The sequence below is a fragment of the Mesoplodon densirostris genome, chromosome 17 (assembly GCF_025265405.1).
Source record: "Mesoplodon densirostris isolate mMesDen1 chromosome 17, mMesDen1 primary haplotype, whole genome shotgun sequence".
Lineage (NCBI taxonomy): Eukaryota > Metazoa > Chordata > Mammalia > Artiodactyla > Ziphiidae > Mesoplodon > Mesoplodon densirostris.
This window is the reverse complement of record NC_082677.1, coordinates 21,917,031-21,932,344: the sequence shown is the minus strand read 5'-3', so window position 1 is coordinate 21,932,344 and position 15,314 is coordinate 21,917,031. Positions and strand designations below refer to the sequence as shown.

At 39.0% G+C, this 15,314-nt stretch overlaps 1 protein-coding gene and 1 non-coding gene across 2 annotated transcripts in view; one reads left to right on the top strand and one right to left on the bottom strand.

The window, feature by feature from the left end:
• The window catches only part of NUFIP1 (nuclear FMR1 interacting protein 1), a 39,921-nt gene that overhangs the window by 17,762 nt on the left and 6,845 nt on the right, over nucleotides 1-15,314 (bottom strand). Inside the window, exons 6-7 of the mRNA XM_060079969.1 lie at nucleotides 5,517-5,609; nucleotides 1,401-1,594 (exon numbers count right to left, since the gene is read on the bottom strand). Of these exons, the coding sequence (XP_059935952.1) occupies nucleotides 1,401-1,594; nucleotides 5,517-5,609 (287 nt within the window). The remainder of the gene's footprint in view (nucleotides 1-1,400; nucleotides 1,595-5,516; nucleotides 5,610-15,314) is intronic.
• On the top strand, nucleotides 3,255-3,375 carry LOC132477841 (small nucleolar RNA SNORA40). The gene has a single exon (XR_009530345.1). It is a non-coding gene; the product is annotated as a small nucleolar RNA SNORA40 (small nucleolar RNA).

Here is a 15,314-nt window from a genome sequence, read left to right as displayed (position 1 = left end):
TAATATATACAAAGCATTTAGAGCACAGAAGTATTGGGTTGGCCAAAAAGTTCGTTTGGGTTTTTCTTAAGATGTTACGGAAAAACCCAAACGAACTTTTTGGCCAACCCAATACCTTACTCAGTAAGTGTTAGTTGGTGTTAAAATAATTTATTATTATTATTCCTACTAAATTTTATCTTGTCACTCTTAGCCCAACATTCCCTTATGCCAAGATCTTTTTCCATCCTGATTTAGTCAATGAAGTAGTTATACCCCTGTTTCTTCCCATCCATAAATTCAGTAATCTGCCATGGGACTTCCCTGGTGGCAGAGTGGTTAAGAATCGCCTGCCAGTGCAGAGGACATGGGTTTGACCCCTGGTCTGGGAAGATTCCACATGCCGCGGAGCAACTAAGCCCGTGCGCCACAACTACTGAGCCTGCGCTCTAGAGCCCACAAGCCACGACTATTGAAGCCCGCGCGCCTAGAGCCCGTGCTCTGCAACAAAGAGAAGCCACCGTAATGAGAAGCCCGCACACCGCAATGAAGAGTAGCCCCCCGCTCGCTGCAACTAGAAAAAGCCTGCGCGCAGCAACGAAGACTCAACACAGCCCAAAATAAATAAATTTATAACATAATCTGTGATTGTCGTAGAAGCCGCTTTCCCCCAAGCTGAGCAGAGCCTGCTAGCAAACCTGCAATGTAACATCAGTAACACCCTTTGCAAAAGAAGAATCACTAGCAACTGGATAAAGCCTCACATCGTTATTAGAAGGAAAGGTGGTAAAATATTTACATAAACGTTTTTATTTTTCAGAAGAGAAATGAAGCCTTAGCGGTGTCTTTCTGTGACAGCAACATTTTGGTCCTTTAATTTCTCAACTTATAAGCAAGAGTAAACTTATCTCCTAAATTCTAGAAGAAATTTAAGAAAAAACAATAAACACACATAAATATATTCTATGCTCTGAGGAAGAACAGTATTATTTAAATATATGGAATTAACATTATTTACCCAAAGAGACCATGTTCATGCTGAGCAGCATAAATACTGGCTTCCATTGGAATTCCTGCTTTCTAGGTGGGAAAATTCACATAATGGTGCAAATCTGAATCCACAACATCTATACATTCAAAATAATCTTAAGAAAATTTCCAAGATTATATGATACTAAGGAAATTATCCAATAAATATAATTTCTCCCACATTCTGCCTGCCTCATGCATTCATTCCCAAGATTCAGAAAAAGTTTCTTTAAACAAGGTTTTTGACAAAACACTCCTATTAAGAACAAAAGCATCATTCTCCCTTTTTACATTTTTTGCCATTAAACTCTCCCCAAACAAGGATGTGAAGAATCAATTTCTGCATCACTGGCTATACTCTTAAAAACACGGTGTTTTCTTATTTAGCTTACCGGAATCGGTGTTTACCAAAACACCCAGAGGGTCTGAATTTGCCTCTGGTGTACTTTCAGGGTTTGAATCACACAAGGGATTGCCTGACCCAATGGCTGCTCTCTGTCCAGCATGACCATTTTTCCATTTGTGACGTTTGCCAGGACTTCTGATTTTTGCCGTCTGTGAATGTCTGGCCATCCCCTTCATCTTGCTGGAGTAAGAAAAATGCAATTCTTAATATAAAAGCCACTGACCTTTCAAGAAAAATTCGAAAAAGATTACTGAATGCAAAAGAAATTTAGCTGTCAATCACCTGTCACCTAGTACATTAAAGAGACCAGAATAAAATAAATTCAATGGCTTCCAAAGTAGAACTTTAAAAGGATAACATACCACAATATACCATACTTTATCAATTCCAAATTGCACATTTCCTCCCATAATGTAATCCCTCTGAAACTGGGCTATGTTGTACAATCTACAGTAAGTGAATTTAATTGGCAGCATTCTTTCATTCCTATTATACATTAAGATAAAATGTTCCTTTCCTTAGACTTTACAAAGTGCATTAACTCTTATCTACTTAATTGTAAGTAGCCTTAAAGTTTCTGACGCTTTTACAAATATGCTACCTTGTTTCCTGTTTAAACTTCATGGTTTTTGTCTAAACTTCATGGTAACTCCTTGAAATAGATTAGAGAGGTATTACTCTCTTCACATTACAGGAGGATAAACTTAAAGATCACAGACCAAGCACAATTTCACAGCTAGCCCAAATCAAGTGCCCTCTCAAACCACAGCAATTACTACTCTTAGGAGGAAAACAAATACTTATGTGAGCACATACTTACGTAAACTATGCATAGGAAAACAAAGACCATTTAAAAAAAAAAAGGTTCAGGGCCTCCCTGGTGGCGCAAGTGGTTGAGAGTCCGCCTGCCGATGCAGGGGATACGGGTTCGTGCCCCGGTCTGGGAGGATCCCATATGCCGCGGAGCGGCTGGGCCCGTGAGCCATGGCCGCTGAGCCTGCGCGTCCGGAGCCTGCGCGTCCGGAGCCTGTGCTCCGCAACAGGGGAGGCCACAACAGTGAGAGGCCCGCATACCACAAAAAAAAAAAAAAAAAAAAAAAAAAAAAAAAAAAGGTTCATTACATATACCCTCAATGGACAATAAAACAAAGTAAGAAAATAATACCAAGGCACATAATAATCAAATTGCTCACAGCTAGTGAGAAAGAGAACATCTTAAAAGCAGTCAGAGATAAAAGGTATTTTATATAGAGGAACAAAATGATGACAGCAGATTTCTCTTGGAAACAATGCAAATAAGAAAACAATGGGGCAACATCTTTAAAATACTATAAAATTTTTAGAAAACTGTTAACCTAGAATTACGTATCTAGCAAAAATATCTTTCCAATAGGAAGGTAAAATAAAGATCTTTTCAGACACACAAAGCTGAAAGAAGTCATCTCCAGCAGACCCTCACTACAAGAAATGTTATAGGAAGTCTTTCAGGCAAAAGGAAAATGGTATCAGATGGAAAGATGGATCTACGCTAAAGAATGAGGAGTACCACGAATAGTAACTATATAGGCACCCCAACCATCAGCTAATAAACCCCCAGCTGTGACTAAGCCTTGTCAAGATCACCAGATAACCCCCAGCTGACCCCAGATATCTGAGTAGTTAAGACTATTATATGGAGAAAAAAAAAAAAAAAAGACACCTATTAAGGGTAAAAAGGCAAGCCACAAATTGCAAGACTATATATATCTGCACTACCTATACTCTACGCAAAAAAGGATTTGTATCTAAGTAAATAACCCCTACTAATCAAGAAAAGCAACCCAGTTAAAAAGTGGTCAATAGCACTTGTGTTTGTCTAATTTCTGGACAAAGACTTCTAGACAGGGGCAAAAATAAATCCTCTTTTGCAACCCAGAACTCATTGTTCAGTATGAGTTTTGATACAGGTAAGAAGGAACATGATACCTAAAAGAGAATCAAGTGATGGGGGTGTCTTCATAAACATAAAGATTGCTTCCAGGACTATAGAGCTGATAATTTCCCTCATATCTTAAGCTTTTAAATTATCAGCTGTATTGATTTAGTACTGTAATTTTAATGTTGACATGAAACAAAGATGGCTTCTTTTTTTAAGCTTTTATCTTGAACACAGTGTTTGGATTTTAAAAAGGTATTGGCATATTCCAATGATCTGTACTGTTCTAGGGTGTGATGGCTTAAGAGTGAATATGATTTGAACCTAACACATTTTTAGAGGATGTCAAATTCAGAACCAAGCAGGTCCATCTCCTGACCCTAAACATGGTCCTAAAGTAAATCGCTTGAGGAAATTGGATCCCAAAGATTACACGTGTGGAATTTTGAAGTGTGTTCATATTCCCCTGGAGATCAAAGAAGCCCAACTAAAAGAATTGTGGGCTAACATAACAACTTCTTTTTGAAAGGGCTATTTTATCTTGAAGATTATGAGTTTGGAGGAACTAAGGTGATTGGCAGTAGAAACAATCAGAACACGTGAAATTCCTTAAAAATTTATTAACTTAAATAATTTTGTCTATGTTACACATAAATTTAAAAAAACGCCAAAAAAAATGATCAAAGACTTGAACTGGCACTTCACAAGAGAATATCGACATGACGGATAAGCATATAAAAAGATGTCCAACATCATTAGTCATGAGGGAAATGGTATAACATGAGGAAAAGGTATAACAATACTATGCATTGACCAGGACACACAGCAATTAGATACAGAGTCAGTAGGAGTATAAATTAGTACAAGTGTTTTGGAAAACTGTTTGACTATATCTATTATAACTAAATATCTAGTATGACCTAGTGTGTGTGTGTATATGGCCAATGTAAACAAGAAACAAGTACTTATGTCCACAAAAGACACTTAAAAGAATGTTCATAGCAGCTTTATTCATAATAGCCCAAATTGGAAACAATCCAAATGCCCAATAGTAGAATGAATATATATTCTCACAATTAAGTTCTATATAGCAATAAGAATGGATTTACAGCTATACACAACAATACGGATGAATCTCACAAGATAATTTTGCGCCACAGAAACTATACACTAAAGAAGACACACTATATGATTCCATTTATACAAGGTTCTAAGAACAGGTAAAATAAATTTATGATGATAGAAATCAGAAAAGAGGTTACCTTTGTGGGGAGGCATAGAACTAAGGAGGGCCTAAGAGAGAAACCTTTGTGAGGTAAAGATGTTCTATGTATTATTAATGTGTGGAAGTTACATGGGTATGTAGGTATGTGAACGTATATAAATTCATCCAGTTGTACACTTCAATACAAAACAAAATGGAAAAACTTCTATGAATGTGAGGCATTGGGGAAAATGGGATGTCTCATATACTGCTGGTGGGAGGGTAAACTACAATAGCTTCTGTGATAGGTATTTAGCAGTTATCCATCAATATTATAAATACACGTGCCTTTTGACTCAGCAAAACCACTTCTAGGAATCCATGCTCAGAAATATCTGCACATGTGTAAAATGTATGTACAGGGCAATAATAGCAACTTTTTATTAGTAAAAGATTGGTGAAAACTTAAATGTCTGTCAATAGAGAATTGTTTAAAAAAAAAAAAAAAAAAAAGACCCTATGGGATATTCTTATGCTTCTTACACACCCTCAGAGAATGAGGAGTCTTGTTTATATGTCAATATAGGACAATCTCCAGGTATATTATTTGGCTAAAAAAAGCAAGATGTACAATCGTATCAAAAAAGGAAAAAAAGACTATTATCTATGTGCTATATAAAGATGAAATATCTTTAGAAAGATAAAATGGGTTGCCTCTGGGAAGGAGATCTGTTTAGCTAGGATACAAAGACAGAAGAGACTTGTTACTGTAAATCGTTTTGAAAACCACATAAATGTAGGGTACTACTTATTTTAAAATATAATGTTAAAATTTTTAAGTAAAAAAGTTACAAAAGCAAAGATTTCAGAATTGAAAGTACAGAGGTTTTAGGATTTGGGTGTATGCTCTTTTTTACTATTTATAAGTACATACATGCATTTAAAATAAGCATTGAGGGTGCAAGCAATTTTAAGGAACTTACCCATACTGTGTCGTTGTCAACACTGCTCCCCTCTTTTCCTTTTCAATTTTTAACTTTTTCTTCCTTTCGATATTAGCCAGAGTTGGGTAATTTCTAGAAAACAATAAAAGTCCATTATAAAAGGGCTTTTAGAGTAAATTTTAATTATGCAATCAAGCAATTGCTGCATTTAACAACTTTTGTTTAATGACTAATGCAGTAAATTGATATAAACTTTTAATTCCTTCTAGAATTTTTTTAAGGGTGAAAAAGTAGACTATAACAATGCTACTCAAAGTGTATATACCAGCTGCCAGTCCAAACTCTACTACCAGTCTGTTACCAAGTAAGGAGCTTACAACAGAATTTAAATCAAATATATCATATAATATGCTGAAACTGATATATAGTTCATTTATTTGGCACATACCCATAAATACTATAAGCAAAAATGTATTTTCTTATGCATCTACTTATGCAAATACATACTAGGAGGTATATCCAAAGTTACCAAGATGAGGAAGAGACAGTTGTTAAAAAAAAAGCTACAGTCTACCAGGAAGGTTAAGAAAAGCATGGTTATTTCTAAAGACTAGTTATAACAAAAGACAAAATATAATAAGTACCCTCAGGAGTATAAGGGAGGGTGAGAAGGAAAGATCATATCTAGATGGAGAAATCCACAAAGAAAGGAACATGAAAGACACTGGTCTTAAATGGTGTTAACAGACAAAAATCTGATGGAAAAGTGTCAGCATGTGCTTTTTTTTTTTTTTTTTGGCCATGCCACATGGCCTGTGGGATCAACCAGGGATCGAACCCATGCCCTATGCAGTGGAAGCACAGAGTCTTAACCACTGGACTGCCAGGGACCTTTTTTTTTTTTTTTTGGTCAGAGTGTTCTAAGCAAACAATGCAGACAAACCAAGGCCTCAGAAAGTGTGAGAGAATGGCAAGTGGTTCATTTTTAGACAAATAGTTACAGGCAATCAGACCAGAAAGGGAAGCTGGGGCCAAAATGTGCCTCGAATGCCGGACGAGAAAGCTATTTTTAATTCAGTGGTGTTGGGGAGCCACTGAAAGTTATGAACAGGGAAAGATATGAACAAGGCAGTGAAAAAAATTAAATCTGACAGCAGCGTGCAAGATGAATTGCTCTGACAAAGCTTTCTTTGTTCCTTAGCACAGTTGTGTGGTGATGGAGGCACCAAACTTTGGTGGTGAGAGGAACAGATCCTAGGAGCATAAAAAGCATGAAAGGAGGGGAACACAGACAGCCCTCTACCACTCAGCCTGGCTGCTCATTAGAGTAAATTTTGAGAAACATCAACACATCATGTTCTGCCATCATTTCGAGGACACTGTCTCTACCCTTCTTTTTTTAACATCTGCATCACTGACTGGGATAGCACAGGCAATGGAAGCCCATGGGCTGGGCATACTGGAAGAATAGAAATGACATTGAGTAAGTGGTGAAGTAATCAGAAAAAGAAAGGCAATGAATTTCAGTGAGGACAGTGCAAAGCAATCTATCCAGCCAAGAAAAATAAACTCCACAAATAAAAGATGATTAATGTACAAGTTATAAATAAACATAAGAGGAAAAGATCAAGGTCACAGGAGATAAAAATCTGACAGGCAGTCAGCACCACATGAGTACAGTTTTGGAAAGCACACATAATCTAAGGTGATATGAAATGGATTCTGGCACAGGTACAAGTGTGAAATCATCTTCTCATGACACTCAAAGGTGATCAGAAACTCTCAGGGCACTGCATCCAGCTTTGTACTTCTAAACTGAAAAGGAATGTTAAGGAAAAATAAAACTTGGAGGGAATTCAAAAGAGACTCAAAGACGATTAACAGGATGAAAAAATAAAACCTCTGAAGAAAGATGAAAGGAACTGGAACTATTTGCAGCCTTTAAAAGAAGAAGAGAAGTGACAAAAAATGATCTTACAGAGAAGATGGCAGCCAGCTGTTCTCAACCTGAAGACAAACTACACAGAAGCAGAAATGATGAGGAAAAGGTGATGACTTTCACAGGCACCACAGTCTAGACGTGTAACTCACAGCTAATCAATGCTCTTCACACCTCTGAAATTCACTTATTCTTACTTATTCTTAAAAATGTTAAAGAAACACAAAATGTGTTTCTTTAAGGTTTTTCTTCTGAGTGTTACAGAGCAACCCTTAACATGTTGGGCCATATGCTAAACAAAGAGACTTGGTCCTACAGTGTTTCATGTATAAGCAAGGAGCTATGTAAATGCTTCTCAGTGATAAGGAATATAAACAGTTTGTGACAGCAAGTGGATTTTCGGTGAGATATAATAAAGAATTCCTTAAATGAGACATCAAGAATGTTGTGGAAACTCCTTTGGTGGAAGTCTTTTAAAACAGCTCACTTTTTCTTTCTGGCTGACTAAAGTGTCACTTTCCTAAAGGTAGGGGATCTTTATATCCCTTCCAAAGTTATAAGATTCTATTTTTCAGTGCTTAAATTCATAAAATTTTCTTGCAAACATTATACCATTCTTATTTACATAGAACCTAGAGACTAAAAACTAGGGAAAACAAGGGTATCAGAGAGCAAATTATCCCCCCAAATGGGAAACCAGAAACACAAGACCTAGTTATACATACAACAATAATCAGAAGCCTCTTCCAGCAACATACTAGTGAGATACAAGAATAAGGAAAAGTCTGGATCTTTGATAAAGGACACAGTTCAGGTTTCTAAGTACAAAAATCCAGAGAAAACTGTTGAAAAAAATCACAAATTGTCTTACATTGCACAATTACATACCAATAAAATTTAGTCCAATATCTCCTGGTAGAGAATGGATGTTATAAAGACTGTGACAAGTGGTATTTTCTGTATTTTTATCTGCTAAAATCACTTTTCTCCCGACTTCCATCTTTTCCCAACACCCCCAAAGGAATTGGCCCTGAAACCGTATGCTTTTTACCTCACTCTCTTCTCCCTCTTTCATTTCTTACCCCCGCTTTGTCTTCCCCTTGCCTAAGCCTTAAGCCTCCAGTGACAATCCTTAAGCCCCAGAGTCAATAAATTAGCAACATGGAACCAACCATTATCTTAGCACATCTCACTCTGGTTACCTTTCTCTTTCCTTATCCTCAAATCACCACCCACTCCTTGGCTTTTCCCTTAAGCCTCTTCTGTAGAAAAACACAATCCCTCTTTATTCTCCCTGAATCACGGCTACTTCAACACTACTGCATTTTTACTTCAAAGTCTTTCCAAACTTCAAAAAGATGTAGCATTCTTTAGGAGCACAGCCCCTCCGCTGGAATTCCCAAAGAACTGGGCACACAGCTGTAAAGCATTTCCTCAGAGCCACAGTAACTGCAGTAGTAAAATAAATAACACAACTACTCCACCTAGCGGACTCCAAATCTGCCGTGAAGTATGTTTCAGTGTCTCTAAAATAGAGGTTTGGGAAACGAACCTCTACCACTCATTTTTCCTAATGTCAAATCACACAGCATTTGTACCCGACAGGAATTAAGAAAGAATCACTACGGGTTTTTTTTGGCTAGGATTTCTTTTTTTGCAGGTTATTAGTGGAAAGCCTTAAAGTTTTTAATTAAACACAACTATGGATGTTTGTCAGAACTATGCATTAAAAAAGAATAAACTTCACCTTCAAATAAATTGGGGGGAGGAAAGGGGTGGCACGACCCCTCTCACAAGAAGTCTTGCAAAATGAACTGATTGCCCTGCCTTCCAAAGACGCCAGCTATCCCTTGACCAGACACTGTTATACCCACACAGCAAAAATTAATGCTTCAGTTGCCTGTGCTCTCACGGCCACCTATGGATATTCTTCGCACGTCTCCCATTAGAGTGAGGGTCTTAAAGGCAAGAGTCTACTCCTACCTCTTTTCAGTAACCTTGGCCATATATAAAACAACCTTTGCCTTTTCAAATACTGAATGTTTACCCCTAATTTCAAGCTAAACTCTTGTCAGGAAGTTATTCAAAGCTATAATGTACATCAACATAAATTCAAAGGTGGCTGAGAGTTCTCGATTACATTACAAAACCAAACTAGTCTTCTACCAGGGACTTTATAGAAACACGTGCTACCTAAGCTAGTTTGCATCTTCAAATGTTAATATTCCTTAAGTTTCTCTAGCAGTGGAATTTTTTCCTTTAAAGCACTTGCTGCACAAAACCACAAGGTGGCAGAGTTCACGTTCAGATGGGGAAAGCTACTGTAGAAAGTAATGCATTCAAATACAGATCAATTTCGTTTGTCTTGGTGATGAACTGTCCTATGTGGTGAGAATTTATTGTTCAAAACCACAGCAGTTTAAATACCATTAGTTACATTACTGAATTCCAACTACAGTTATTAATCTGATCAACATTGCCCAATTTCTTTAACAATGACAAAGGTATAGTTTAAAACATAAATTAAAAATATGAATCTCAGCAAGATTTCTCCAACCACTTACTTGTATATACCAAAATAGAACTACACCCATAAGAAAAAATATTTTCAAGCCCCATTTACATATATCAACATTTATAAACATCCCTTCTACCTATGGCACCATGGGATATAAACAGTCACACAAACCATGGTTCTTACAGTTCTAAAGCTTCTAATTTATTTTTTTTAAAAAGACACATAAGCAAAAAAGTTCATCAATAGTACCATAATGAGGGGCATCTACACTAAGGAGGCAGAGGGGATACCACATTCAAAGAGGGACAAGATACCCTTCCAGGCAGATAAGGAAAAATACTACCAAAATTTTAGTCTGGCAGGATTTCAGCTGGACTAAAGCAGTGAGCAGAACTTCAAGGATAGAGAAGGGAGGATTTTCTGGAAGCAGCATAATCAAAACAGAGGTTAAAAGTTCAAAAAACTTGTTTGGGATATGAAAAAGAGAAAAACCAAGTCTGGCTGGGACAAAGAACTCTGATAAGCAAGTAATGTGGGATTAATCAGGAAAGATATGTTAAGCCCACATTACAGGACCCTGACCGTCAGTTCTAAGGTGTTGTTTTCACTGGCATTTTAGCTGGCTAAAATAAAATCAGTTTAACAAATTTCTTTTTAAATTTTATTCTACATAGTCACCTATGTAACTAAGAAATACATGCCTACTAGCATCTCATCTTGCATGAAAAAAGAACGAACACAAAGAGAATAGCCTAACCTCATTGGTCAAAGTCAGTTCCTTAAGTGTGATCAGCACTGCTGAGCGTTCCTCTGCAGAGTGTACTTCAACTGTGTGGTTTTCTTGAACAACACTTAGCAAGTGAGCCAGAGCTGAGATTTTGCCAGGTGGGTGTAACGAAGGGCACTGGAATGAGGGAGCTGAGCTTCCGAGAGTGGTGGAGGTGACTTAAACTTGGCAGAGAAGCAAAGACAGAAGGGGGATGAGAGACAAAGAAGGTAAAGTGGGTAAGAGGTGGGAGGCTTCAACTAGTCCGGGACCAGGTACAGGTGACAGTGAGACAGTTGGATGGAATGAAAGTTATGACCCAAGAGGAGTAAGCCCAACTTCAAGATTTCTGGGGCAGAAAGTCCAGAAGATAAGATCCACAGGGTGGCCGTGAGAGTAAGTGGCAGAAACTGCATGGAGGTAAAGGACACTAGAAATTGGAAGGTAAAAAGGTGCCAGATGAAACTCTTTATTGTAAGCTGTGAGTCTCAAAAAGTCAGCGGAATTCAAAGGATTCTGTTGGACCATCTATATATATGCCAAGGGCAGGGTGGTAAAGGCAACTGCAATCCGCCTTGTTAAGAATCACGGGGGAGGGACTTCCCTGGTGGTCCAGGGGTTGAGAGTCCACCTTCCAATGCAGGGGATGTGGGTTCGATCCCTGGTTGGGGAACTAAGATCCCCCATGCCGCGGGGCAACTAAGCCTGCATGCCACAACTACTGAGCCTGAGCACTTTAGAGTCCACACGCCACAACTAGAGAGCCCACGCGCCGCAACTACTGAGGCTGTGCGCTCTAAAGCCCGTGCACCACAACTAGAGAGAAGCCCGCATGCAGCAACAAAGAGCCTGTGCTCCACAACAAAAGATCCCATGTGCCGCAACGAAGATCCCACTGCCGCAACTAAGACCCAACACAGCCAAATAAATAAATAAATATTTAAAAAAAAGAAAAGAATTATGGGGGAGGCTGTCAGAGCTGCAGAGAGCTGTGGAGACAGATGGCAGGAAACTCCAAGAAGAAGGGCCAAGGAGCAATCATCTGGAATCCACGTCAAGGGGGCCCTACAAGTCACAAAATCAGTCACTTTTTGTTCTTGTTTTATTTCACCTTTCCACAGCAATCTGCACTGATAATCACATCTTCCTTCTTGAAATCCTCCCTTCTACTGGCTTCTACGACAGGTCATATTCTGAGTTTTCTTCTACTTCTCTGGCTCTTGCTCAGCAGGCTTGTTGGCTTTAACTCCCTTTTAGGCTACCTTCCCTTTCCACTCTACCCTCTCTCTGTGGGGAATATCTTCTGCATTCATGGTTTCATGATTTTAAAATATCTATCTCCAGCCAGTCTGGTCTGAGCCCCAATGCTTACACAACATCTTCAAATAGATGTCTCAGAATCTCCTCATACTCAACGATGTCCTAAATCAACACCTCCAAATGTGATTCTCTTCCGGGGTTCCCTGTCTGAGGAACAGGCACCACCTTTCACAAAGGTGCTTTCACAGAGGAACTTGGACATCTCCTCAAAACCTCTTTCCTCCTCAACCTCACAACTGTCCAACTACCAAACAGTGCCCATTTTTATGTTCTATATCCACCTAGTTCTCTCTGTCCCCACAACTGCCATCTTTCAAAAGCTTCTATCATCTCTTACCTATATTCAAGTTCCTATACTCATGCCAATCTGTCTGTGCACTAGCCCCTGCCTCCCCTTATTTCTTCTTAATTAGGTTTAAGTTCAGCTCAACTGCCCTTTGTCAAGGAACACCCCACTCCTCCAGACTAGATGAGGTCCTTCCTCTTATATGCTGACAAGGAGGGTAGAGTGGAGGACTGTGGGAGAGTAAAATAGCTAGGGACATAATGGAACAGAATCACTGAAGCTGGCTACCATTAATTTAATAGTGGGTCCAATTTTCCCAGTTTATATAATGACTTAATTTAAACACTCGTTAGATATAAAGGAACCAAAGTTGGTTAATCAGGAACTCATTTCAGAACTTCCCTATTGCCTTAAGTGAACTCAAAACTTGAGAGACTAAACAGCTTACTTAGTTAACTTCTCAGTTGCTTTATAATCATTGCTGACTAGCAGCCATCATCATTCTCCTCAAAAGAATTAAACATATACAACAGGGGCTGGCAGGCACCACTGAGCTGCAACAACTTCCAACTGACCAAAGTCAGGGCAAAGTACCAGGGAAAAACCTTTGCAAGTAGGCACTTTCCAATCCATCTAGCAGGATATAATCTTCAATACTGTCATCACCAGCTCTTTAAAAACTAAGTATCAGGGGCTTCCCTGGTGGCGCAGTGGTTGAGAGTCCGCCTGCCGATGCAGGGGACATGGGTTCGTGCCCCGGTCCGGGAAGATCCCACATGCCGCGGAGCAGCTGGGCCCGTGAGCCATGGCCGCTGAGCCTGCGCGTCCGGAGCCTGTGCTCCGCAACGGGAGAGGCCACAACAGTGCGAGGCCCGCATACCGCAAAAAAAAAACAAAAAAAAAACAAAACAAAACTAAGTATCAGGAAGGGGAACTAACTCTTCTTGTTTGATTATTCCTCTGTGCAAAATAGTAAGAAAAAGATACACCCAACAGATAAAAAACAAATAAGCAAAACAAACAAAAAACAAAAAAACTAGAGTGAAGTGGAATCATGAGAAGAAAAAAACTGTACCTGTAAAGAAGCCACCTAGAGGAGGCAAGGAGCTTTATGTGAACTTCTTCGAATTCTTCACTAAGTCAAATCACGTCATGGTCCCAACTCCTCTGACTTCTAAGTTTGACTGTGCAATTGGCTAAGGCTCCTTATCAATGCCAAGACTGGTTCTTCCCATACTGCACCATTTAACAGTAACTCAGTCCACAAATATTTATTCTCCACATACTAAATCCCAGGTACTATGCAAAGTGCAGCAGAATCAAAGATGTCTAAGACTAGGGCCACCTATAAGATAATGCAACAAACGCTATTGTGTTTGTATTGATAAGCTATGTATTCACACAGGAAGTAGTGAATAATGCTTTAGGCGAGGTTGGTCCATGGACTGGCAGCCAATCCACACACTTATGTCAGGGTATACATCAGCTATGTCCCTAAACCAAATATATTTAGCTCAGATGACATTTTCTTCTTACCAAGACTTTCTCAATGAAGGAAGTAAGGTATAGATTTATATTCTGGTACAAGTTCCTTATCTTGTTACAGACTAGCACTCTAGCAGCACTGAGATAGAGGAAATGAAGAAGAAGAAGAGAATGACAAATCAGGTGACACTTAAGACAGGTCTTGGGACTTCCCTGGTGGTCCAGTGGGTAAGACTCTGCATTCCCAATGCCGGGGGCCTGGGTTCAATGCCTGGTCGGGGAACTAGATCCCGCATGCATGCGGCAAGTAAGAAGTCCGCATGCCGCGACTAAGATCCAACGCAGCCAAAATAAATAAATAAATACATGTTTTAAAAAAACAAAACAAAACAGGTCTTACAAGCTAAATAAGATTCTGCCGGGAGATAAAGAGGAAAAGGCATTCTAGTATACCCTACTCCTGGTGGCCTAGACTCTTACCCTAGATTATTACATTTGTTAGCCAAGGATGCTCTTAAAATTCTATTAAATCCATCGAGTCCATGTTGACTGCTGACTGGCTGGACCCAGGTTTACTTGCTTAAGAATTAAATTCCTCTGATTGTCCTTCACCGTCATCCAACTCTTTACACAGTATTAATAATGGATAGTTACATACACATTTACTGAATTCTATTTGTTCTCGGTTGGTTCTAAATCTTTATGTTTATGCTGGTTTTCCTCAGAATTACCTTTCAAGCTTTAAAGGGCAGTAACTAACTCTCTCACATAACAGTGCAACATTTCACACAGCTCTTCATATACACACATACAGGGGCTTTAAGCTGAAAACTTTAAGTTGAACGGAGTACAACTTTAACCTGCTGGTTAAAAGTTTTTAAGTATCTTTCTCGACCTCTGAAGGTAACTCTTCCTATCTGAGGCTCTCCTCATTTTTCAATTCCAGAAAAACAGCTATTGACTTAAAAGCGCTGCTGACCATCCTAATAGCTCTGACTTGGTCTTCTGTTTCAGGATGAGGTATCCTGGTCCTATCCTGAGACAACAGCTTCCTCATGGGATTTTTCATTGGTCGATTCTAGCTAGACATCTATTAAGCTTTCTTCCCTTATAAGTATAAAGCTACAAGTCACAAGGTAAGACTCAAATTTCTTTGACTTTAATTACAGGAAAACATTTCTCGTCTTTTTATGGATAAGGACAGGCACGTGTGTATCTTGTCACTTGTACTCCCTCTGCCTAGCACACTCCAATCATTCCACAACTTTTTTAAAGTAATCAAAACAATAAACATAACAAAGTATTATACATTTTTTTAAAATAGCACCCACCCATCACTGCCTCAGTATTGAATATTTAACAGAGGGGGCATGTAGTGGCTCCCCTCAAAGAGCAAGGTCCCATTATGACATCAGTTATTTATGAAGAGTTCCTATTAGGTCTACCAAAAGCTACATACAAATAGCCTCATATAAGGCTTCCCTGGTGGCACAGTGGTTGAGAGCCGATGCAGGGGACACGGG